The sequence below is a fragment of the Podarcis filfolensis genome (assembly GCF_964270895.1).
Source record: "Podarcis filfolensis genome assembly, chromosome: 13".
In the NCBI taxonomy this organism is placed as follows: Eukaryota; Metazoa; Chordata; class Lepidosauria; order Squamata; family Lacertidae; genus Podarcis; species Podarcis filfolensis.
The window spans coordinates 15,913,117-15,935,763 of record NC_139615.1 but is presented as its reverse complement, the minus strand read 5'-3'; the positions used below and the strand labels follow the sequence as shown (position 1 = coordinate 15,935,763).

General features: G+C 46.8%; 2 protein-coding genes across 2 annotated transcripts in view; one reads left to right on the top strand and one right to left on the bottom strand.

Annotated features, from left to right (window-relative positions):
* Nucleotides 1-1,194, top strand: part of INO80E (INO80 complex subunit E) — an 8,441-nt gene extending 7,247 nt beyond the window's left edge. The window contains exons 5-6 of the mRNA XM_083581716.1: nucleotides 507-534; nucleotides 663-1,194. Of these exons, the coding sequence (XP_083437842.1) occupies nucleotides 507-534; nucleotides 663-1,043 (409 nt within the window). The 3' untranslated portion in view covers nucleotides 1,044-1,194. The remainder of the gene's footprint in view (nucleotides 1-506; nucleotides 535-662) is intronic.
* A 507-nt stretch (nucleotides 1,195-1,701) lies between these two features.
* Nucleotides 1,702-20,187, bottom strand: DOC2A (double C2 domain alpha). Its single transcript, XM_083581612.1, has 11 exons — nucleotides 20,060-20,187; nucleotides 16,588-16,834; nucleotides 11,535-11,614; nucleotides 9,328-9,402; nucleotides 8,442-8,551; nucleotides 8,192-8,318; nucleotides 7,292-7,351; nucleotides 5,970-6,127; nucleotides 5,522-5,603; nucleotides 5,295-5,391; nucleotides 1,702-4,980 (listed from the first exon to the last, which is right to left on the bottom strand). Exons 2-11 carry the CDS (start codon nucleotides 16,817-16,819, stop codon nucleotides 4,841-4,843), a joined length of 1,161 nt encoding a protein of 386 aa, XP_083437738.1. The 5' UTR covers nucleotides 16,820-16,834; nucleotides 20,060-20,187; the 3' UTR covers nucleotides 1,702-4,840.
* Nucleotides 20,188-22,647: the final 2,460 nt, after the last annotated feature.

Here is a 22,647-nt window from a genome sequence, read left to right as displayed (position 1 = left end):
CGGAGGGTGTCTGCAATCCACTAAGTGGGACAGGTTGAAGTCTGAATGTAGGGGACTGAATTTGGGGCTCATATTGCTGTATTGCAATATAATCTGGGGGTGGGGAGAATAGAATATAATGTTGGGTGTGGTATCTCTCTCTCTATACACATACACATTGTGATGTTTTCTATGTACACATAGATTGAATTATTCTCATTGAACACAGTAGGGCATAATAACATAGAAAAGCAATGAAGTTGCAACTACACTGCAAACTTAAAACTCATTTTGAACCTCTGTGGTATCATGGCTTCTCTCCAGGGAAACCCTGGGATTGTGGAGGGTTCTTCTGAGAGAGCCGCTGGGAAATTAACTTTTCCTCACAGAACAGTTTTTGTTTGTTCTGGGGGATTGTTTGAACCCATCAATACGGCACCTTTTTAGCGAAAAGACACAGAGGCATTTTAAGAAGAAAACGATGTGGGGCATGGCAGAAGGGGGAGGTTCTCTTGGGTGGGTCTCAGTGCTACGTACAACGTTGCAGACCACCCTGTAAATTATTGGAAGGCTCGCTCATCCTGTCCTTACACATCCTGGATAAACGCTAAGCTCTCGGTAGCAAGCATGGAAAGTTCTAGAAGAGAGGTCAAGTGTTATGGGCTTGGGCAGGCTAAAATAAGTACAGTGTTACTCTGTGTGGAAGGAAATTTCCGCAAAATTCTGCCATTTCGTACGGGGGTGGGCAACGTGCTGCTCCTTTCTGTGTGGGACTAGAGAATGCAATGCAGGAGGAGGACGTTTGGCGCTGCCTGGCTCACTCTCCCACCCACAATTTCTTCTTCTTTTCCCCACTGCAGCTCCCGCTGCCCCCCACCTCCCACTCTGACTGTTCATCTGTGGTGGTGGGGCTGCCCTTCCCTTCGCCCCGCGGGACCCCCAAGCTGCCGCCGCCCACCATCCTCAGTACGGTGCCCCACCAGATGTTCAGTGACACCGGGGAGGGAAGTGGCGAAGACCCACTGGATGGTGACGATGAATTGGTAATCGACATTCCCGAGTGACAGTGGCAAGCGGCTCTCTCTGCTCAAAGGACACAGGCCTCGCAGTGGTGTGTGTGGGGATTGCGCCCCACAATTTTTATTTTTTTTGTTTACAGACTCCAAAAAACATGCAAACCAGTCAATAAATGGGATTTTTTATATATATAAAAAATTCCAGTTGCAGTTTCTACACATACCCTCCCCCAAACCCCCACCCCAAACTTCCCTCTTCTCCTAAACCCCACGAGCCCTTAGAAGAAGTTGCCTCCTGCTGAGGCCAGAGGTTTCTTGATTCTCTTCAGACATGTACCTTCATCTACAAACTGTATTGATTAAGAAAAATCTTTGTGAAAAAGTGCATCCCTTTACGAGGTGGAAAGAATCTTCTTTTCTTTTCTTTTTTAACTACAAAAGAAAAAATCCCTTTAAAGGCAGGGAACTCTGAAAAAGTGCTGGAAATCTCCTGAGGGGAGAAAAAAGTGAACGTTTTTAAGGACTAGGAGAGGTTTTCGCTGCACATGTAAACATTTGAAGTCAATCTGCTTATGAAATTTTTTTGTGGAGAAGTTTATCCTTCAAAACCCACTTGGGGATTGTTTTACATAAAATAGAAAGATCACCAGTGTTTTAAAATATATATATTTTACTAGATGGTTCCTAGTAAGCACCCAAATTTTGCTACTTGTTGCGATGTTTTTATTATTATTTTTGCTACAGATATTTTAAAGTGGTAGTAGGATGTATACAAGAAACCATCCTGTTGTTACAAATATAAGTGCGCGCACACACAGTAATCTTTAGAAACTGGACAAAAAAATGTCGTGATTCATGCCTGGGTGACAGGACTTTTAAGGTAAGAGCAAATGCCAAATTTTTGCCTAGCTGCAAACATTTGCTCAAAAGGATAGATGGAAGACTGCCTTTCTAAGAGCTGATTCACATTTTACCCAGCAAATGGGTGTGTCACTTGGGTACTGAATGTCTTCTGATGAACAACTGAAATGTTTGATGGGGAAACAAGTGTGTCTAGCTGAGATGGATACATATGGTTTTGCGCCCGATGTGGAAAGGTCAAATGGGCCCCCCAAATATGTTACTAAAAGAACATTAAGTTAAATACATGACAGTGTGCTGCCCTTAATGGTACCACAAGCGCAGTTGCTTGTGGCAGGCCTTCCTACCCTGTCTAAAAGTATGGCCAGGCCAGGCCTGGAAGTGTGTGATGGACACATAAGTCTCCCTGGCTTTTGCCCACTGCCTGTTCCCATGACTCTCCATCAGAATTTGCAGCATTGACCAGGATAAATCCCGAAAGGAGAAGTTACTAAAGGCACTATTCCAATGAGAGAAGAAAACGGGAGCCATCTCAAACAAGCCAGCGAGAGAGGAAAATGGGACCTTTTCCCCCTTAAAGCCAGAGCAGCTGTAGAAAAGCCTAATGAGCTGAAGATTTAAAAAAGGCATGTACTGTATAAGAAATGGATGGAAGGGCAGGCCACCAGGATTGTGTAGTCCAGACTTGCTGGGAAAGCAGAAGATCAGAATAAGCTGGGGCTGGTGAATGCTACCAAGAACAATAAAAAGGTGTGTTTGAAGGAAGAGGAAGGGCACTAGGCCTGTTTCTCAGTAAGGATGGTGAAATATTAACAGGTGGGACAGAAGGCTGGATTGCTCAGTTGCTATTTTGCCTTTTGTCTCCCCCCCACAAAGGGGAATTGTGTTCCATCTTCCATAAGTAGCATAGTCAGCACATGAGCAGCGTGGCCAGAGCTTCTGTTTGAGATTGGTAAGAAATTTCATCAGGAAATGCCTCACTACCTGAAATTGCTTCGTCTCAAGGACCAGATGAATTGCATCCTAGAGGGTACTAAAAGGAACTCACTGGTGAACCCTCATAACTTCTGTCTTAATCATTTTTGGGAGATCCCGGAGAACAGGTGAAGTGCCACAGGGCTGAAGGCAATTGTTCCAGATCTTGAAAAGGAGGATCTGTGAAATGAGTCTATCTGACTTCAGTGCTAGGGAGGGTAACTAGAATAGATTTCAAGGGAGTCAGTTTGCAAGCACCTTGATAGCAATGCAATGGTTAGCAGAAGCCTGCACGGATTACAAAGAATAAATGTGTGTCTATATATACTGTGTATGAGTGTGAGGGAGGGAGGGAGAAAGAAATATAAAATCAAGTTACTAGTTTAGTGGATTGAAGAACGACTGTGAATGCAATGATCTTGGTTTCAGCAAAACACCTAATAGTGTCCCCCATGATAATGTGATTTGCAAGCTGATTAAATGCTATGAACTAGGAAAAGATAGCATGGAAAACTGGACGGAAGCAAAATGAGATTTAACAGAAACAAATGCAGAGTTTTGCATTTAGGCAAAATAATCATGGCCATAATCAAGTGCACAGGTATAGGGTGGAAGCAGCAGTAAAAATGAAGAGGATCCCAGGACTAGTTGATCTTGAGCTGAACATGAGCCAGTAGTACTTTGTAAAACTCAAGACAATTTTATTCTGTGGTAGTTGGACTTCATCCGGAGTACTTTGTCCATTTCTGGATGCTACACTCTTAAGAAGGGTATAGACAAGCTGGAATGGATTCAGAGAAGGGCAGTGAAGTGGTTAAGGGTATGGAAAACAATTCCTATGAGGAAAGGTTGAAGGAACTGGGTATGTTTAGCCTGGAGAAGAAAGCACCTTTCAAATACCTAAAGGGGTCTTACATAGAAGACTTGATCTGCTGCACCAGAGTGCAGAACTGTCACTGGACGTAATGGACTTAAGTTACAGGAAGAGCAGGTGCTGGCTGAAGATTAGGAGAAACTTTTTCATAGAAATAGCAGTTCCACAATGGGGACCCAGTTGCCCAGAGATGAGGTGCTCTCCCTTTCTGGAAGTCTTTTAAGAAGAGGCTGGGCAGCCCGCTGTTAGGATTGCTCTCTCCAGTGATTTGAGCTTTATGACAGAAATGGAAGCAAGAATTAACAGCACAATAATTTCCTGCAACCTTGTTTTTGGGTGGTGGTGGGGTCAACCTCGTTTGTAACGAGAGACTGCAGAGTCTCTGACAAGGGATAAACAGTTTTGTCAGGCCTCTAACAATGAGTTAGCAGGAGGAATGCCAGATGAATGCCCCTATAATCCATGCAGGAAGTTCCAGAGACAATAAACGAGAGTCCCCCCCCCCCAGCAGTTCAGGAGTATAAATTGTATTTGGCACTCTGAGGTTAAGTTGAGTAGGGAAAGGAGCTGGTGTGGAAAGAAGAGGGAAATATATTTTGGACTGCTGAAAGAAATTCCATATGGGGAAGTGGGTTTTTAACATGCTTTAAAAAAGAAAAAGAAATCAAAACCGATGCTTCAAATTTTGTGTGCCAGCAAATATCTTGTCCTTTAAAATCCAAGCTAAGCCTTGGTTTGAAAGTAGTGGGATTTCTGAGCGATGGACAGCTTGGAAAGACAGGTGTTAAGAGAGGAAGAGGACGGATAATTATTTCTGTGACTTTTCATTGATTCAAATTCTTTTTCTACAAGGGGCTTCCTGGGCTCCTCCTGTTCTTCCTGGGCTCCTCCACTCGGCTATGACCACCTCCCACTTCCCAATGCCTTAAAACACACGGAACCAGAAGAGGCGATTCATTCCATTTAAGCCCTTCCCTAGAGCGTAATATAAATGGACACCAACGACAAGTAATTTTCAAAACGTGCAAACATCCTCGTGCAAAGAAGGGGCCCCTGGTGCTGTGCCCCTCCCTTTTTTTTGGCAGGCAGGCAGGGTGGGAGGATGCAACCCTATATAGGCAATCGAGGTGGCTTCTCAGGGGCCGAAAGTGGAGGATTCTGGGAGCTCGTTGGTGAGCGTGTGCCAGTGCTCAAGGCGGCAGTCGGGGGTCTGAAGGCATGAGAGCCAGTGCTGTCGGCATTCTCCAGGGGCCCCTAGACCGAGGGTCACACCACCTGTAAAAGAAAGATAAATTGGTTCTTGATGTTTGCAAATAGCACCTTCTACCCTGAAGCACAGGGATCCCCCTCGTGGGACATCCTGTGAAATAGTGGGCATGCCTCTGTTTGTTTTATACCAGTTTTGGTGGTGTGACTTCTCTAGCAAAGAATTTTGGGAGCTTTAATTTGGCGAGGCATCTGCAAATCTGATCATAGAGACAGCCGCCCACAAGAAATGGCACTTTATAAATCTATGACGTTGGTTGAGGGTCCCAGAAGGCATATCCACATTTTGTAACCCGGCCACCTCCTCCTCTCGCTCTTCTTACCGATGAAGTCGTTAGATTTCCCAATGTCGTAATCCCAAACTGTTATCTCCAGGGATTTCTGACCAAGCTCTGACTGTTCGATCTCGTAGAAAAAGTCCTGTTGTGTGGCACAGAAAAGAGACAGAATTAGAATTATTGAAGCATGTTGGCGCTTCAACCTCCCCTCGCTCCGACTGCCTCCCAAGTCCCGGAACATGCAGTTACTTCACTCGTCCTTCTTTCATCACCTCATTATATTCTGGGTTGAGCGTCTTCTTCTTCACGGTTGTTTTATGCTTTGACTTCTTCTCTACGTCTGGCCTCAGGTACCTGCCAAAACAGCAACGGGGACTGAGCCTGTTTGTCTAGACTATTTGTCGTCTTCCTTTCTGTCTCCTTCCCCCAAAAGGCTGCGAGCCACCCTTAAAATTCTGCATGCAAGTGCTAAAAACCACCACCGTACAGCTGCAGAACATTATATTGTAAACTCAAAATGCCGGAAATATAGAAGAAAATGCAAAATGACTACACAGACACAGCATTGTAACGAAGTTAATTCCAGGGTCATTAAAAACAATCCCTGAAAGCTTTCCTAAAAATGGGGTTTCCTTTTTCTTTTAGTCTTCTGAATATGCCTGCAGGCTAAGGAAAGGGTAGGCCTCTCTCTTAGGGCCAAGTGTAAGCGCAGTTCCTCACGTTTTTACATAAGGGTCTGAGTATCCACACACATCCATGGCAGCTAAGTGGGCACAGCGAAGAATAGACACCAGCAGTCCACGGTGCTCGGAGATGTACGTGAGGGCGAGCAGGATACGACCCCTCTCTTCCAGGGCCCAGCCGGCTGGGGGTTCTAGCTATGAAGTGAGGAAAAGGAAAGAGCATGGAGTGCTTTTGTGCAAAAATATCCACCCAGCAGCCTCCCAAAAACAAACCTTTGCAGCCTGTCAGGACTGGCCCCGGGCATTTTGGCACCCCAGGTTAAGGCTTCAGAAGGCCTCTTGGGCCTCCTTCACCCATCCTTGGCAGGCAGCTCTCCCTGGCATTTCCCTGGCACATTGCCTGCTAACATTGACTTGATCCTCTATCCTGTCAGGCCTGCTAGCCACTTTGCTTGCCCAAATTTTCAGCCTGGCAACTTATTTCTGACTTGACCCTATTTATTTATGTTACCAAATGAATATACCACTTGACTGTTGTAGTAGTAGTAGTAGTAGTAGTAGTAGTAGTAGTAGTAATAATAATAATTAATAAACCTCTGAAGTGGTTTAGAAGAAAGGTGTGTCTGAGGGTGAGCATGCTAGCAGGGTAAAATACTAAAAATAACCAAAGTACATGTTTACCCTCTTCCCCCCCCCCACCCTGCTTTTTCTCCTCACAACAATCTTGTGAGGTAGCTTAGGTTGAGAGGTGTTGACTGGAAGTCTCCATGATAATTTTTTTAAATGGTTGAAATTGGAATTAAAAACTGGGGCCCTCCACTCCTAGCCCAACGTTGTAATCACTTGGCTGCAGTGGACCATACAGCTTTTCTTCACAATATTTGGGGGAAAGAGCCTGCTTGGCAGGCTTAAGTTCTGGGCCCTAATTATATAAATAAATTGTACCAAGAGATACATCACGGCGGGGACCAAATGTGGGTCTTCAAGCTTCTGTATCTGGTCTTTGGGACCCTTATCCAGGGTCAGACACCACCCCTGATTTGCATCTTCCTTGGGTGTTTTTACCTGGCTGGAATAAGTCCTTGAACTCGGATAATGGTTCCTGCTTGCTTGGATTGAGGGTAAAAAGGGCGTGTAAAGTGTGTGTGTGTTGAAACTGTACAGAGGTAAAATTCACATTTGTTGCTCTGTCCACTTTTAGCTCTGGTCCCACCCACCATTGGCATGTAACCCCCTCAAAGGTTGTCTAGAAGAGAATGTGGCCCTCAGGCTGAAAAAATGTGGCCCTCATGTTCCTCACTCTTAAGCTACAGGTTTTATAATGCTAGGAATAGGAAGGGGGCGGGAATACGCTCTCACCTCTCTCAGGTAACAGGAGATGCCACGCAGAGCTGCTGTCATGGAAGAAGGGGATGCCAGCTGTTGAGGGAAGTGAGGATTGAGAAAAAAAAAATCTGTTTTCCCTGCTCTTCCAAACAGAAACATGAGCAAAGTTGGAGGAGTCAAGGGACAGAGTGAGTGAGCAAGTGCACAGAGGAGGGAGAGGAAAAACTCCCTTGACATTTGGAAGTACAGACTGGTACACAAGTATGATGACTTGTAGGCATAAGTGAATAACCCAACAGAATCAAAATGCAATATATCCTGTGCATGGGGGTGGGTGGGTGGAATCAGTGACAAGACAGAGATGTGTTAATCTACTACACCCATAAAATCTGAATTCTGTGAACAGTATTAAATTGTAGAATGGAACTGCACACTTGCTGGTAAGGTGACGTATTTTGCTTTTGTTGGTCAATGGGGAGCTAAAGGAGACCCACCCTCACCACTCAAAATCCCGAGTTATCTCCCCTCCTTGCCCCTCCTGAGACACCTTCTAGCCCACTGGAGGATCACAAAAATCATGTGCATAAAATATGCTACAGGCAGGTTGCTGCCTGCAAGTCTTTTCACCTCCACTCGTCGTGAGTTAGCTGGGCTTTTTATACCATGAAGTGTTCACAACTATTCCAACTGCTGGCGAAGAAGAATCAGTTGTGAGATGCTGGTGACTGGCAGAAAGCACTGAGTTTGGCAGAGCAGGGGAGAAACTCAGGCAGGTCCCAGGGAGAGGAGGGCCTGCGAGCTGTTAGTGGGGATTGGGACAGGGGGACAAGTGACTGGGCAGCCAAGCAGCTAGAGGATGTGCTTGAGGATCCTTATCAATTCATAAAATAAACCAATTTTGAGATAGGCAATCGGCTTATGCCCGACTCTCACTGGTTGTTGTCTTTCCAAGCACAGATTGAAGTGTCTCTTCTGGCCAGGCTGGAGGCGCCTCAGGGGCACCCGGGTCTCTCCAATGAACTCGTTGTGGGTCAGTTTGTCCTCATCGCAGACGGAGATTCTGGGAAGCAGAAAGAGAGAAAAAGGATCCAAGGGTGTGAATGCCAAAGGGAGCATGGGAATGAAAGAGGACCCTCTAGATTGGGATTTTAAGTCAGCAGGGCAGGGCGGGGGGGGGGCTTACCGCAGAGTTTTCCGGGCCATATCCTCAGCTGTTATTCCAATGTAAGTCAGAGCCTCATTCCACACAGGGTTGAGAGTGTTGTGCTGGGTTCGTGTTTTCAGTTTGTTCGCCTGGACAGGAGAAGGTTTTTTGGGGGGCAGGGAGGCATTGGAATGGAAGAGCAGAATATTCTAGTAAGACCAGAGGCGCACCTGTTTCCTAGGCTGGAAGCAGGAGAATGGTGGCATGGAATTATCAATGTCTTTCTATTTATTCTGTCCTGATAATTACTGATAGCCCCTTTTCCAAACTGTGCTTTATTGGATGTGTTTTAAAGAGCCTGCAATAGAATAGTCTGGTTTCCCATATTTGCCTGACGTGGCTTAGTCTACTGAGGTGCATGGCTCTGGCTTGCTCCTTCTCTTTCTCCCTGGATGTTGGAGTGAGTAGCCAGTTGCATGAGCTATTCTGCTTAGCTACAAAGAAATGGAGGAACTGTCCTTCAACCTATTTGTTGCTGCTCAGTGTTGACCTGGGAGCAGAACTTACCAGAGGTATAGATGCATGAGTTAAGTGAACTCTGGGAATTGTAGCTCTGTGAGGGGAACGGGGGGGTCGCCTAACAATGCTCAGTACCCTTAACTACAGTTCTCAGGATTCTTTGGGGGAAGTGAAGACTGTATAAAATAGTATGATACTGCTTTAAATGTTTGGCACTGATGGGGCCTGAGAAACACTGCCTTCCTCCTGTTCTATAGGGACGCAATATCTCCAGCTTGATTACACACCTCAACTTTACTCTGCATGGCTTGTTGGTGGTGGTAGCTGTGCATGTGTACATTGGATAGTGCTAGGCTCAGGAACTGTGAGACAGTGAAAGTGGAGGCGAATCTGAAGCCATGTTTACCTTGCAGGCTCCGGGCAGAAGGTGCAGTTTGACATAGGGGTCAGCCAGGCCATTGAAATCCATCGGTTTTAGACCCTGAGAATAAGAAGACAGTGATCAGCTCCCCTTTTAACAAAATATTGTCCTTATACATTTCATTAACATCTCAAGATGCTTTTTTCTCAGACACGCAGTCCTTCGACTGTTGCACACATGACCACACTCCTACACAGAAGCAGGAAGAAGTGTGACAGTTGTCTTGACCTTATGCACAGTGTTTCTACTGCATATCTTGACTTACAGTATAAATGTTTTGAATGCCATGGCTAACACCCCACTTTTCCATGGACAGACCTCTGAAGTCGTTAACATAATGAAGAAATAGAAACAACCAAAGCACAAGCAACAGCAAAGCAAACCTTCAGCAGATAGATACGGTAGATATTTTTTTAAAATGAGCTGATGCCTCAGTAATGCAAAGGATTATCCTCTTCCATACAAATGCTTAAGAAGCCAGGTCTCTGCTGCTTGACTAAAAGCAAGCAATGAGGTGGTCTTATGGGCCACCCAAAACTTAGCTTTGCCTGGAATTCCTTCTCTTCCACTGTATTTCAGATGCCAGGGTAAGGGACAGAGATCAGGTTTTCAGCTGCTGAGCCACATGTCCAGGCAGGAGGGGAGGAGGGAGTCCCAACTGCAGGTACAGCAGAGAAGGGGGTATCTGTGCCATCACCCCAATGCTGAAGGACCAACTCCCATCATCCTTGGACTAGCCATGTTGGCAGAGTGTGATGGGAGCTGAAGTCCAACAACATCTGGTAGGCCACTGTTTCCCCACCCCGATTTACGGACTTAAAGGTTAAGACTTGCACTCTGAATCAGGCCTGCAAATGAATAGGGAGCCAGTGATATGGATATAGCACTGGTATAACATTATGCTCTGGGCACCTCAACCTAGATCAGGCATAGGCAAACCCAAATACAGTTGTTTTGGGACTGCAACTCTCATCATCCCTGACCACTGGTCCTGTTATCTAGGGATGATGGGAGTTGTAGTCCCAAAACATCTGGAGGGCTGAATTTGCCTATGGCTGCCCTAGATAATAAGCTAGTTGCTGCCTTCTGAGCCAATGGAAGTTTTTAGACACTCTTCAAAAGCAGCCCTGTGTAGTAGTTATTCTATGTATGAAGCCAGAATTAGAGTGAGGTTGTTTATGGGGCATAAGAAACACAGGAGAACTCTGGGGAGAGCCTCAGTGAGCTTTGCAGAATCTGTGGGACGAGACAAGTGTTCGGGCAGAGAGGCCTTCTTGAATAATCCTCATAAAAGTGTCGGCTTGCCTTTGTTGAAGGGAACACAGACTCAACGCCACTCGTGGCTAAAATAAATTATTCTGAGTCTTGGAATGCTTCGTGCTGTGATTTCTTAAACACTGTTCAGAGCCGCTGCTAAAGCATCAAGCTAAATTGGTTTCGTTGAAGGATTGCCACAGGGAAAATGGCACTTCCAGTTATATAGAAGGCAGGAAAAACAAAAAACACATCATGTTAACACACCCAGAATAGTTTGGGAGGAAGCCCCTGCAACGTGGGGGAGCAAAGAGAGAAGAGAATGGTATGTGGATGAATGGTCATCAGTCGTGGGGGGAATGGGAGCCTGAGGTGTGGTGGTGGGGCTCTGGGTAATGATGATGGAGGGCAAGCGTTACTTTTGCTGTGGTTCTGAACTGCCGCATTGTTTCCCTTGCTTTCCCCATCCCTTCTCTGTTGCCACGGCAACCCCAGATGCCTGCGGATACCCGGTTGCCTGGCGCGTCGCCGAGGTGCTTGAAGATGCTGCAAGCCCACCAGCTGGCGGGGGAGAGGGGGCTTGTGTTTGTTGGCATGTATGTGAGGGTAGGGGTTGGGCAAACAGAGCCGGCTGAAGTCCGCGGGGGTTTGTGTGAGAGAGGTGGCCCTTTGAGTGAACCTCTCTGCTTTCCAGAGGCTTGGAGGAGAAGGAACGGGTTGAGATGCAGGCGAGAGAAAGGAAACAGACTGAAAATGAGCAGCGCTGGCTCCCTAATGAGATTTCCCCTCCTTGTGTGGCCTCTCTTATTAAATCATGTCCCTCTGTTGTGAAAACGAGACACAGAATGCAGAAAGCCTGCGGGTCGGAATCAAAAAGCATCATCCATTTGCAGGAGAGCAGTTGTTTTTGGGGCACTTTGCCAGATTGCCATCATTACCTTGGCCCGTAGGATGGTGCAGTCAAGGGTGCAGTTTTCGGGATCATAGAGGATGTCAAATTCAAGAGTCCCAAGCGATGCTAGGAAAGGAATCGGGTGCCAAACAGAATGAAGGAAAGGAATCAGTCAGTCGCATCTGAATTTTCTTTTTCCTCTCTCTTCCTTGTAATCATACAATCTGCCTGCATATTGAGCTCCCTCCATCTGCGTATATTACCTGTCTACCTTTCTGCACTGCTCACCACTATAGGTTTGTGTAGAAGTCATCTGTCAGCCAGCTGGCATTATAGATGCAGCTATTTTCTCTGAGATCGAAAAAATAATAATCAAAACCCTACCTCTCCCAGATAACCCACGCACTAATAAAACTGGGATGTTATGCTGCGACCTGCATAAATCATGCCAGTTAGGCCAATTTACCTAAGTATGCATAATTTATTTTGCTTCTGCTCAGGGGAGGGGAGAATCAAAGGGGCTGAGCGGTGCATCAGAGCCCTATATCCTGAGTACAGTAAACCCTGCTGAACTCCCTTCCCATTGGTATACTTTATCAGACATAACCCATATAGTTCTGATTCCGTCTTTACAACCATCAGGTCTAGGAAAAGTGTGTGCGTGTGTGTGCACGTATGTTCTTTTTTTTTTTTTACAGCAATGGAAGGATCTTAGCATTTATGTATTTATTTAATAAAATTTATGCAGTACTTGTATGAAAAAACAACAACAACCCTCAAAGCAGTCTACAAAAAGATAAAACAATAAAATGCAGAAAAATTCACAGCCCTGCTTTAAAACATACAAAAGTTAAAATACTGAAACAGATTAAAATTACCTCAGCTCTCTAAGCGTCTGGGTAGGCTCGTCTAAGCAAAAATGTTTTTAGCAGGTGCCGAAAAGTGTACAGCGAAGGCACCTGCTTGATCTCAATAGACGGGGAGTTCCAAAGTGCATTAAACAATCAAATTCTTACCCCTGCTGAATGGGTATTCTGTGGCACCTGTAGCTGTGCCAATTCCACCAACTGAAGTGGCTGAGTGGGAATATGTGGGGTAAGGGGATCTCATAGGTAAAGCAAGTTGTTAAGGCCTTTGTATACTAATAATAACACCTTGAACCTGGCCTGGTATCAAATCAGCAACCAGGGCAGATCTCTGAGCACAGAGTTGGACCTTGCCTGGGAGTCGCGTGATCACACCCTTTGAACCTGCATGGCCTACCTTCTGATCTCAGGTGAACAGGGAGCAGCTGTGGTACTCAAGGTTCTGTGCTCTGCACATGCTCAAAGGCATTGTTACCACTCCATATATTTTAGGGTAGAAACCTGGTGTGACAAAAAAGTAGGCTTCTACCTACTCCATTCATCTTACTTACATTATTGGTCTTTAGCTGCAGATCCCTTTCGCACACAGTTTTCCACCCACAAAGTCGAAATGAGGACCATGCTTGTGTCTGCATCTCCAGCCGCTGTATACCTCTGTTCTGGGTACACAGAACAGCCTACACGCGTGCAAGTCACACATGCACAGGTGTTCCCCGCACAGTCAGAGAGAAGCAGGCTGCATGGACAGAGAGCCTGTGGTGTGCAAGTGGTACACTTGTAGCTCTGTGCACAAAGAGCTGGGGAACACATGGAGCTGGGGAACAGGGAGAGTGGTGCAATCCTGCTGCTCCTCCACTTAACGCAGCCAGGCTGCATGGTTGGAAGACTGTGTGAAATGAGCTTATGTGTCAGTCCACCTACAGATTTGTCCCTGCTTCTTTCCATCTGGGTGCATCTTTACATGCACTGGTTCATAAATTGCTTTCTGTGCATCCAAATCCATCCATCCTCTGGCGTGGACATTTTACCTTTCTGCCCTTCTGTCTCTTCCCATCCATCCATCCATCCATCCATCCATCCATCCATCCCTCCCTCCCTCTGCCTTGATCTATCCATCTTCCTTTCTGTCTTCCTCCACTCTGGCTCTCCCTTACCACCACCACCACCACCCCATTCCATTCATCCTTCCACCCCTCCACCTTTCCTTCCCTCCCTCCTTTCTGGTGTGTGTAACTACACATGCAACTCTACGAGCTTGCTTGCGTGCAAGTGTGTTGTGTGCACATGCGTAGACGAGAATACGAAACCGTCTCTCTCTTAAAGGCAAGCTGTTGTGTCAGTGAGGGTGTCAGTTTGTGTGGGTTTGTTTTCGTTAGGGAAGGTGGCTGAGCAAGCCATTTGTTATGTGCAAGCTTGTCCCCAGAAGTGTGTGACTGTGTTCCTTCATGCATCTCTGTGTGCGTCTCTTGTGAATCGGCACCATATGGGAGCAAAAAGCTTCTGCTCTCTGCACCAGAGTGCTTCTTGATGACTGCTGGGGCTGTGGTGTGTACAACGTGGTGGCCTGGTTTGCCTGTCATGCTAAGCCAAGTCACGGCTTAGTGCAAACGGACAACTGTGCTGCCGACTGAGAGAGGAGATTGCAGCTGCTTGGCTCCACCCAGCTCTTTCTGCTATTCTGCTGCACCGAGCTAAGCTTTGCTTTCGCTCATATGCTGTCCCAACCTGGGCTCGTGGTGTAGATCTCTTCTGACTCAGCAGAGTTGGAACCAAGGTTTGCCCCATGGTTTATGGCCCACGATTCACAGCTTTAACACTGCAATGAATCTTGCTCCCCCATCAAGACTTCTAGGGACTGGATGCACACAAAATGTTCTTACAGAGACACGGAAGGCTCTCCAACCGTTAATTCCTATGGCAACACATCACCTGTGCCTGTTACTTAACCAAAGCCAAATCTGTCTGGCAGGTTTAACCACTAAGTCAGGGGCTGGGGAATCTCAGGTGTAGGTGCATGGGGGGGTGTTATTGATTTGTGTTGTTGTTTGTTCTTGTTTTTTATTATGTATTGTGTTTTTACTTTGTTTTTTTATGTTGCGAACCTCCCTGAAATCTACGGATGAAGGACAGCACACAAATTCAGTAAATAAACAAATGGCGGTCCTTCAGGCTGTGCTGTCTGGCCCTTAGGACACTTCCCAGGCTAAGCCCCGTCTTCCCAGACCACACCTTCCCCAGTCCATCCTGCTTTTGCCTGGCTGGAATGTATCCTTGAACTGAGGTAGCAACTCAGGAGCCAGGATGGAGAGATATATGTGTTTTGTGTGATGTGGCTGGAACAGCCAAACTGTTGCCCCATGTAGCCACTGGCACACAGCCCCTGGTAGGCTGCTTACAGGCGAATGTGGCCCTCAGGCTGAAGAAAGATTGCCAGCCCCTGACTTGAGCATTACTTCTGTTGTCCAGACCCCAACCTTACCGCCATAGGATCTTTGCGATGGATGGGGACTCCTAGTCCTATAATGATATGAAGGCAAATATTTGGAAGTTTTGCCTGTGTGTGAACTGAGAAAAGTTGTTTGTGATAAATAGTTGTGGGGAGGTGTACATATGAGAGAGAGAGAGAGAGAGAGAGAGAACACAAACCTGTGTGTGAAGAAGAGCACAGGTGTGTACCTATGTGAGTGTACCAAGAGTGTACCTATGTAAGCACTGAAGTATCTCAAACCCTGGCCTGAATCTCAGCACATTGACTGAAGTAAGTCATGTTGGCCTCAGTCATTTTTCCGACTTGCAAAGGAGTCTTCTTAAGTTGGCAGCCTTGGTGCACAACTTGTATTATTAAGACAGGAGATATGCAGCACAATCCTATCCCTGCTTCTTCAGAGGTAAAAGTAAAGGAAATGACCTCTGGACGGTTAAGTGCAGTCAAAGGCGACTATGGGGTGCGGCGCTCATCTCGCTTTCAGGCCGAGGGAGCCGGCGTTTGTCCACAGACAGCTTTCCAGGTCATGTGGCCAGCATGACTAAACCACTTCTGGTGCAACGGGACACTGTGACAGAAGCCAGAGTGCATGGAAACGCTGTTTACCTTCCTGTCGCAGTGGTACCTATTTATCTACTTGCACTGGCATGCTTTCGAACTGCTAGGTTGGCAGGAGCTGGGACAGAGCAATGGGAGCTTACTCCGTTGCAGGGATTCAAACTGCCAACCTTCTGATCAGCAAGCCCAAGAGGCTCAGTGGTTTAGACCACAGCGCCACCTGCATCCCTATCTTCAGAGGTAAGTCCAGAAGTAAGGTCAGTGGGGCTTCCTTTCGCAGGTCAGTGTGTCAGGAATGCCTTGATGTGTGTATACAAGAAGGCAGAGAGGGAGAATGAGGGTCTGCATGCAAGGCTGTGAGTGAGAGTGCAAGGGAGAACTTTCCCACCGATTGCTGAGTCATTGTGTGGTGAAAACAGGGCTGGTCACAAGAGCCCTCTCAATATATTAACTTTACATGTAAAGGAGGTTCTAGGGGGCACCCCTTCTGAGTGGGAATTCTTGTGTAAAATTTAGGCAAGCGTGTGTTTGTGATATGGGAGGGCTGGGAGGTATAGATCATCTGAAAGGCTTGGTGTTTCTGAGAACCATTGCATGAAATGCATTGTGACAAAATGCAAGACTTACGTTCTCAGATGCAGGTAAGAGATAGTGTCTAAGGAAGTACCATAAGTGTGTGGGAGAGAAAATATAGGTATAAAAAAGTGGCTGGCAGGACTCTTGTAGTGAAGCCCTGGGTGATAGTATGTGAAAAATTTATGGACATTTATATGTATGAAAATGTCTCGAATTTGTGCCTGTTTTGGTTTGAGACTCTTTTGTACGTATGCACATAAGACAGAGCTACTAGCTGCACATTCACTCAACATTTAAAGCACATGGCTTTCCCCCAAAGAATCCTGGGTAAATGTGCTTTCAGTGAAATTAGGCAGGTGGTGTGTATGCAGCCACTCTCTCTTGTTCACGTGTGTGGCTCTAAAAATGTGCAAAGGCAAGCGAGGTGGTGCGTAAGATGACAGCCAGTGTGAGTGAGTGAGAGAGAGTCTGCATGTGTGAACATGCATGCATCAGATATGTGGTTCAGGCCGCCTATACCCCTCTCCACCCCCCATGGAATGAATAGATGGTTTGATCCAGAACACCTGGGTCCTCTCCCCTTCAAAGGCATGGAAGAGAGGGTTCATACTCACTGCTGTCATCAGAATCGTCTCCATCCGCCGAGTCTCCTTCCCCGGTTCCAGGGGGCATGGCCGCAGCCCCTTGACCCCTCATTCTGTCTCGTGTCGCCAACACTCCCTCCAGCCCAGGATGTGGGAAATAGGCAGAGATTTGGGCAATGGGCCGGATTGGCCCTGGGGACACATCAATGGCCATATGTTCCCGGATAGGGACTGGAGCACGTTCTCCACGTCGGACGGTCATTGGAGGTGCAGTCAGCTGTGGAGGATGGAAAGAGATGTTTATTTTGATTCATTATTCCACCGTGAGCACCAGATGTAGGCTGATGTGGAACACAATTCTATGTCTAATTACTCAGAAGTACGGTAAGTTTCATGGGGCCGTCGCTCTCAGGTAAGTGTGCCCAGGTTTGTGCAGCAGTTGAAGGATGCGCACACACCATGTATTTAAAGCACATTACTTCCCCCACAGAATCCTGGGAACTGTGGTTCACCCACCACAGAGCCACAATTCCCAGCACCCTTAGCAAACTCCTAGCAGGTAGTAGTCAGGGGCATAGTGCCTCTTCTGACGATTGTGGTTCCATTTAGCCCACCTTGGGACGCGGGTGGTACTGTGGGTTAAACCACAGAGCCCAGGACTTGCCAATCAGAACGTTGGTGGTTTGAATCCCCGCGATGGGGTGAGCTCCCTGCTCCTGCCAACCTAGCAGTTCAAAAGCACGTCAAAGTGCAAGTAGATAAAGAGGTACCGCTCCGGCAGGAAGGTAAACAGCATTTCTGTGCGCTGCTCTGGTTTGCCAGAAGCGGCTTAGTCATGCTGGCCACATGACCCGGAAGCTGTACACTGGCTCCCTCGGCCGATAAAACGAGATGAGCGCCGCAACCCCAGAGTCGGTCACGACTGGACCTAATGGTCAGGGGTCCCTTTACCTTTTCAGCCCACCGTGACTGACAGCCATCAATGAGTGGGACATACAGCAAAGTGTTCCAGTGAATCTTCACCTAGCAAGAGTACTACTGCTTAGGGTGCTAACCAGCCATGCCTCCCACCAGGGCACTCTATTCCACCCTCTGATTTTCTCAACCTGGGAAGGTAGCCCATCTAGAAGAAGAAAAGCTCCGATCCGAAACCTCTGCTGCTTTGCAGGATGTCTTCAGGAGACGAAAAGGCTAGGGAGTAAACCCTACACAAATCCAGAGAGGAATCCCTAAGACGGTTGGGCAGTGCCTTGTACACCTTCCGGCATCTCCTGCAGCCAAGCTGGTGCCAAACCTATTGCCCTGCTTTCCTTTGGACCACATCAGTGAGGCCAAAAGAGGGATCTTGCCGTCTGGGGCAGCCCAGGACCTCCATATGCCCTGCTCAGGCTTGTTTCCTGGGAGGTCACTTTGGTGCTGCTAGCGCAATGGTTTGAAGGCACACTCCATTGTCTCTCGAGACAGAAGGATGCCAGCAGCAACAATTCCATGGTTACTGAGCATGCTCAGCCCTTAATGGATTGTTTTAAGCCCTCCCCACCCTCCCTCTAGGGATTTATTCATTTTTACAAAAGTTTTTTTGTGGGGGTACTTCTGCAAGCATGTGAAAATCCCCCCTCTATCCTCAGTGGCTCCAATCCCAAGTTAACTATTAGAGGGAACAATCAACACCCCCATGAGATTTTCTCATCCCCCTTTAAAGCGGTCTAAGCCCCAGACCACAACCACTATATCCTGTGACAACAAATGCCATAAACCAATTACACATCGTGTTAAGAAATGTTTCCTGTACCCTGATCTTTTACACATCAATTTTACTGGATAATCCCAAATTCACGTGTTATGAGGGAGAGAGAATTTTTCTCTGTCCACACCAAGTGTAAATTTATGCTCTTTGACTGTGACCCTTCCCCAGTCATCGTTTTCCTAAGAGAGAGCCCTTAAATGTGTTGGCCTTTTCTAACCAGGCAGGCTGATTTCTGATTCCTTACAGCTGGTTCCTGAGTCCAATGTTTGTTTAGAGAGCCACACATTTCGCCTTCCTTCACACGTTATGGGTGTAAACTGAGCACCACAAAGATCTGTGCTGGTTCCCATTTTCTATATGCTTCCCATTCTCTAAAGAAGGGAAACTTTCCCAGTAAAACCGAAAAGAATGTTTTGGCTTAATGGTGGATTTCTCTCTCTCTTTTGCTGGAAAATACCAAGGAAGAACTTTCAGCTGCATCTGTTCACATTATGCAGGAAATCTGCTCTCTCCTGTCCATCTTTTTAAAAATGAGTTTTATGTTCCTTTATCGAAAGTCAAAAGTTACAGAGTGAGGAGCAACGGGCAAAACTGGTGGCTCTTTCCCCCCCTCCTCTGAAGCATCAGAACTGAGCTATTCAGTGGTCCATCCATGCACTGAGGCTGCAATCCTGCACATACTTACCTGGGAGTAAGTCTCACTGAACTCAGTGGGGCTTACTCCTGAGTAGGCAATATAGGCTCGCATGGCGAGTGACTTCTGTTTTTTGTTTGTGAAACCCCACAGTGTGTTAGAAGTGACATTAAATGAAGCATTGACAAATCGATGTCATGTTGTAATGGAACGTAGATGGGCCAAGCAGCAAGATTTACAACTCCGTAGACACGCAGGCAAAAGCTGTAGAATTCATTTACTGTGCTGGGTTTTGTGTGTGTGTGTGTGTGTGTGTGTGTGTGTGTGTGTGGTAGTGAGCCGATTCTAATTGAATAAGGAAATTGCATCGCCAGAAGCATAATGGCATTTTGATATGACAGTTTCTTTAGAGACCGGCGTTCCTGCGAGGGTTATTTTTAATTAATTGGTATTGGATTATTAACCGATATTAATAGAATGAGTTTGCTAAATTGAGTTGTCTTTTTATTATTATTTCTTTTATGTCTGTGGATTTTTTTCTCTCTTCACTCGTCAATTCTCAATCAGTTTCACCTACTCTCAGAATTGCCCTCTGATCTTCCTGCCCAGGATCTGCCCCACACATATGTAAATCAATGCAAATAACCTGTAATTACCTAACATCTTGCTCTCCCCCCTTATTCCCTTCTCCCACACCGTCCACCCTACTTCTAAGCAATTTACCCCTTCACTTCTCCCCCCATACTTTCCAAATACATCCTTAATTCCCCACCGGACTCCAAGAGAGATGCCTGAATTGCCCTTTCCCTGTGATTCCATCTTGCACCAGCCCCACACCCTGAAAACTGCCCCTAGAAGCTGCCTTTTCTACCCCCCACCAACCTCCCCCAAATTGCACTAGCCCCCCCACCCCAATGCACAAAAAGACCTCTCAAGCAACTCTTCCAACTACCCCACTTCTTCAGAAACTCCTCGAGAACCTGGATCCCCACATCCCACCCTCTTTCCCCCCAACTTGCCCCCCACAACTGTCTTCCCACCTTCCCCCAAAGTAGTGCCTGCACCTTATCCTCACACCGACGGGACCCCTACCTCCCCCCCACCCTCTGCCCCCTTCCTACCTGGGTGCTGCTCCTGTCAACAGGTAACGGTGGGGAGGGGGATAGCGCAGCGAATGAGAGGCGGTCGATTGGGGGATCCCACAGACTTAGAGAGAGAGGGAGAGAGAGGGAGGGAGGGAGGGAAGGAGAGAGAGCGCAAGGGAAGAGGGGGGGGGGTTGCAGGCAGGGAGGTGGAGACAATGGAGAACCGGGGAAGGGAGGTGCAGGGTGCAGAGATCTGATACAGAGATTAGATCCGATAGACGATGAAGGATGGACTTTATCTGTTTGGGCTGAACGCCTGTGTCTAGCAAGAGAAAACTGGCTGCACAGTCTGTGCATGTATTTACACCCAGAGAGAGTGATCTGGCATCTGATAATCAGATCTAAAGATTGGGGCTGGATAACATAGGAAGAGGGGGTGATACAAGCATTTCTGATCTGCAATATTTAAGTAGAAAGTTGAATAGAATATACGTATCCTAAATCTCCCTCTAAGTGTGTACATAGTGAATAGGGGGAAGGAAAGATAGCAGGTTGAAGAATTTTGCATTTTTTTTAAAAAAGGTCTGGTCCCAGCATATGCTTTAGTCTTAGGGTAGGTGGGAATTTTTGTTTTTTTTTTAAAAACAAGCTTTGCAAAACCACATGGAAAATGCAGTTTTAAATACCTACCAATGCATCGGATTGTCAAGGGAAGGAATGGGCTACAGGCAGGAGAAGGGGTCTGATGTGACAGACTGGATGGGAATTGTGTGTTTGTGGTGTGTGTGTGTGTGTGTGTGTGTGTGTGTGAACGATAAAGAAGAGTATTTGCAAGTATGGAGAATGGATGGAAGGGGGGGCACCTTGCCCACCCTGCAGCAAGACACTGTATAGGGAAAAGTAAAGAAAAAAGTGGTGTGTTTGTAGATGTGGGTGATTCAGTGGGGAGGTGGCCCTAGAGGTTTGGGGCCAGGGTAAAAGGATGAAAAGTCATTGGCTTAATTCCAAGGGTGGATGGGGAAGGAGGGGGTGTTGCGTGCCCCATGGAGGGGCAGTTTGTACAAGTTGTGTGTGTGTATTGAACCTGGGCATGGAGAAAATCGTGCCAGAGTTGGGCAAACGGCAAGCAGGCACAGGAGCCGTCTGGGCACGCTAGTGACGGGAAGTCTATGGAAGCAATTCTGTGGGTTTCTCCGAAGAAGTCAGCACTGGACCCATGGTCCTGCCATCTCAACCCACAAGTTCTTGCCCATCCCATAGGGGTGGGGGTGCCTCCCCCCTCCCAAAACTGTGAATTCTACCCAGCTTGCCAGTCCATTTTCGTTTTATGTGGGTTGTGTCGTGAGGTTGCAAATGCAGCCCAGAGGACCTTTAAAATATCTGAAGCTGCGTGGCATTATTGCGTCCCTTGAGTTTTGGGGGACTGAAGTTTTTTCGCTCTCCCCCCTGCCTCCCTCCCTCCCCTCTGTTACTATGGCAACCCTGTCCTGGACCTACTCCAGACCAGGAAATATTTGTGATGCTGCATATGCTGTTGAATGACATTTTAAGTGTGTTAGTCAAATAGATAAACCTGCATTTTAGGCAGGGGGAGCCAGGCCAGAAATCCTGAGTTTCTTGGAAAGTGGGGCTTAATCAGAGTCATTGTTTGTGAGGGCCTGCCTAGAATATGTAGAACAGAATAAGGCCCCCACTCCAGACTGGAGGATGTATTCCGCAACATGTTTGTGACACAGCATGGTGGATTCGTGGTGGATTTATTCTGCTTTATCGGTCGTTCTGCAATGCTTCCCCAGTGCTGCCACATTATTGCTCTCCGGAGCGGGTATAGCATAACAAAGCAGGACAACCCTACCCCGCCCTCCACAAATCTGTGTTATCAAAAGTTATGGGATTTCAGCAAGAAGTTACAGGATATGCACTGATTGGAAATAAAGCAATAGGACTGCCTCTAAACCTTTTGCACATGCAAATTGTGTATCGAAAGCAGGGTTGTGTCTGACCTCCCTGATAGCATCCTGTGCACAAATGATCATGAATAAAACAGATGTCTGGGGTGACCCAAAATGTGGAGGTTCAGAGTGCCTTCTGTCCCAAAGTCTCCTAGGTTTGGAGTAGGAGAGCAGGGGAAAATGGGATCCACAACTCCTGGGATCCCAGGAGGTGTATAGATGCTTAATTAACACATCTAGGCTCATGATAAGATTTTAACTAGGGCTGGAAGCTGCAAAATCAATTAACCAGGGCAATTCATCAACGGGAGTTTTAATCACAGATTCAAAAAGCATACTGATTAACCAAATAAACTAACCTTGAGAAAGAAAGCTCTTTATTGTGCTTCAGAAACGACCTTGGATTGAGCAAAGGACTGTGAAGCACAGGTTTTAAAAGAAAACCCTGTATATTTCATAGTCACGTTTGGGCCTTGCAGCAAGTGTTCAGCATTGCTACCATTGCGAAGAAGAGCCACACATATTTCTTGCTTCTGCTCGGCTTTAAAAGTCTGAGCCCCAAACGTCTGACTGATTGGAAGAACATTTACAGTGTCAGCTTGTGTTATCTCTGAACTTGACAGTTAAATTCATAACTCAAAGAAAGGCAGCGAGGTACCTGCCTTCGCAAAA

Coding starts and splice junctions, on each gene's coding strand:
- DOC2A (XM_083581612.1), bottom strand. CDS start 16,819: ATGACCGTCCGACGTGGAGAACGTGCTCCAGTCCCTATCCGGGAACAT. Junction 8,319..8,441: donor ATGGCCCGGAAAACTCTGCG/GTAAGCCCCCCC, acceptor TCTGCTTCCCAG/AATCTCCGTCTGCGATGAGG. Junction 7,352..8,191: donor GCTTGGAAAGACAACAACCA/GTGAGAGTCGGG, acceptor TTCCCTCAACAG/CTGGCATCCCCTTCTTCCAT.